The sequence below is a fragment of the Macadamia integrifolia genome, chromosome 5, assembly GCF_013358625.1.
Source record: "Macadamia integrifolia cultivar HAES 741 chromosome 5, SCU_Mint_v3, whole genome shotgun sequence".
Taxonomy (NCBI): Eukaryota; Viridiplantae; Streptophyta; class Magnoliopsida; order Proteales; family Proteaceae; genus Macadamia; species Macadamia integrifolia.
In genome coordinates this window covers 27,609,833-27,612,437 of record NC_056561.1, presented here as the reverse complement: position 1 = coordinate 27,612,437, position 2,605 = coordinate 27,609,833, and the positions used below count along the sequence as shown (strand labels likewise).

The 2,605-nt window shown below is 39.5% G+C and overlaps 1 protein-coding gene across 2 annotated transcripts in view; it reads left to right on the top strand.

The window, feature by feature from the left end:
* The first annotated feature begins 362 nt into the window (after window positions 1–362).
* Window positions 363–2,605, top strand: part of LOC122078636 — a 3,690-nt gene continuing 1,447 nt past the window's right edge. For both annotated transcript variants that reach the window (XM_042644711.1, XM_042644710.1), the window contains exons 1-3: window positions 363–2,241; window positions 2,401–2,441; window positions 2,517–2,565. In XM_042644711.1, the coding sequence (XP_042500645.1) occupies window positions 1,942–2,241; window positions 2,401–2,441; window positions 2,517–2,565 (390 nt within the window). In that variant the 5' untranslated portion in view covers window positions 363–1,941. The remainder of the gene's footprint in view (window positions 2,242–2,400; window positions 2,442–2,516; window positions 2,566–2,605) is intronic.

Genomic DNA, 2,605 nt, shown 5'->3' with positions numbered 1-2,605 from the left:
ATTCCTTTCTCTTCCATTCCTTTCTCTCTCTCGCTGCCTCTACCTCCCTCAACTGCTGCTGCACTATAGCAGCCACTGCTCGCAACAACTGAAGGCCATAATCCTTGGATAGACCCCACCTGGGCTGCTGTCGATCTCCTCTTCAATAACTGGGCTGCTGCTGATCTCTTCTTCAATAACTGGGCTGCTGTTGATCTCCTCTTCGATAACTGGGCTGCTGTTGGTCTCTCCTACAATTAACCAAGAACTGTTGAAACACCCAATGGATTTTCTTCATCAACAACAGCGTGAACAGCAAGCTTTTTAATCTTTGGAGGACGTTATCTTCTTCTTTACTCCTCAGACTTGGACAGCAGGTAAGTAGTGAACTGAACCTTCCCATCCCCCCCAATTGCTCCCTTGTTATTTGCTTCATCCTCCTCCATTAAAACTCCCCTTTTAGCCCATGGTTTGACCTTTATTTACCCACTGTTTTGCCTTAGACGTTGCCGATTTTCTTATTACAAGCATGACTGGTTTTGGAACATATAACATGGGATTCTTATCACTCTTTGGTGCTTAATAGGCTAGTGTTAGAACCTAACTTTTCTTGCTGCTATGTTCCGTACCCCATAATCCCCCTTGACGCTCGAGTGAGTTTGTGTTTTTCTTCTTAGACTATTATTGCTCATTGTTACATTGCTCATTAGTCTCACTTTATTTTGCATGTCAATCTTGTTTGCTGAGTTTCCCTTATCCTATTCAACCCAAGTCCCTTGAGTCTACCCTACCTAGTTTGTTAATCTTGTAGGAAACTTAGTCACCTAGGAACCCCCTACATCAGCTTTCCTCACCACTTCTCCTATGGTCATTTTTGGTCTACCCCTAACTCTTTTACATAATAAAGAAGCTCAATATACATGTACTAAAGAAGCTCTCTCTGTTCATTCTCTATACAGATTTTCCCAATAAAAAAAAGGGGGTTTGGGTGGGGGTGTTGGGGGTTGGGAATGACTGATATCAACTTAATGATCGAGCTGATTGTTAATTCAGCATTCACTATGAATTATTCTACTAATTGGATTTCCTGTTCTTTGGCATTGATAATGGTCATTTAGTTATAATTATGATTGCTTAGTTTGACAATAATATGTGATCTGGCAGCCATGGGTGTGCTGGTCATTCTAGGCCCCTCTCTATCTCTCTCACTTTGTTGCACCTGCTCTTCTTGACATCATCCTATACCTCTGCTTATGTTTCCCACTGGATCTTGCCTATTTTGGAACCTCAACTGCAATTTCTGTCTTCCTTTATCTGTTCTTCTCCATCTTGCCCTGTGCTTTTCGCTCTATATCACTCCATGTCTTGTTGAAGCTATCTTCTCTCTACTCTCTCTGTCACTCCGTCTTGACCAAGCTATGTTTTTTCTTCTCTGATTGTTGGGTTATATTTGGTTTTGATATTAAGTACTACTCCTTTCACACTATCTTCTGCCCAGTTAGATCTTAAGATTATGAAACCTAAACTGAAACTAACAGGTTTCAGAGTCTACTATGAGAGTAAATTTTTCAACACATTTTCTGGGGAAATCAATCACCAGAGAGCCAAAGAATGCTTGAGCTACAGGCAAAAACCTTCTCTCCAATGCTTAGTAGATCAGCCCATGTTAAAGAAATATAGTAGTGAAAAACTTAGCTGCATAACCTCCACCTCATCATGAATTTATTGTTATGTTACATATACTCTACATAACTTCTTATATATTTTATGTGATTTCTCCAAAGAGACAAGTGCATATGCTTTAATATGTTTGTTATCTAATATGGTATATTTTGTGTTAGAATATTTAGGCTGCATTGGGTATGCATTCTGCATCAAGAACATGTTCCGAAATGTAAAAAACATTGTTTTACATTCCCGTTCTGATTCTGGGATGAGTCTAAGAACGAGGTTCATTGTGGAATGCAATTTTTACCTGTTCTGGGTTCGCGTTCTGGCACAAGTATTTTAAACAGAGATTTTGAGAGTGTGAACAGACTAGGAGATTACGGAGAGATTATCATGATCTTGATCTCTGCTGTTTGCACAGAAGTTGAAGCTTTCCTCCAGAAACAAAGTGCAGACCAGAGCAGATCCTTGTCGATTGTATTCTCTGCCCTAATTTGTAAGATTTTCAGATTCGTTGAATGCTTGTCGCATAAATCACCTTTGTCTGCTGGATGGATTGATCAATTCAGGCATCCAGTCATTCTGAGCTTGCATGTAGGGTTTTTGATCTGCTTTCCCCTTCTGGTGTTTTTTTTTGTTCGATTTCTGCTGTAGATCAGCATTCTCTGGTTAAATATGTGTTTTTAGTTGAAAGATTGTCGGAATGGGCCAGGTTTAAGCTCCAAACTGAGAGAGATTGTTGTTTCTTTTCAGATTTATGTCCGTTGTTCACAGAGAATATTAAGGATGGTCAGGTTAAGTGTTCTTAACATGTTCAATTGAATGTATTTGAATATTATGTTCTGGTTTTCTTATTACCCTCTGTGCAGGGGCAACAGCGAAAGTTCTGACATTGTAATAGTTAAAGAAAAGCCGAAGGTTAGAGAACCAGACCTCTTCTTTTCTGGGTTTTTTTTTT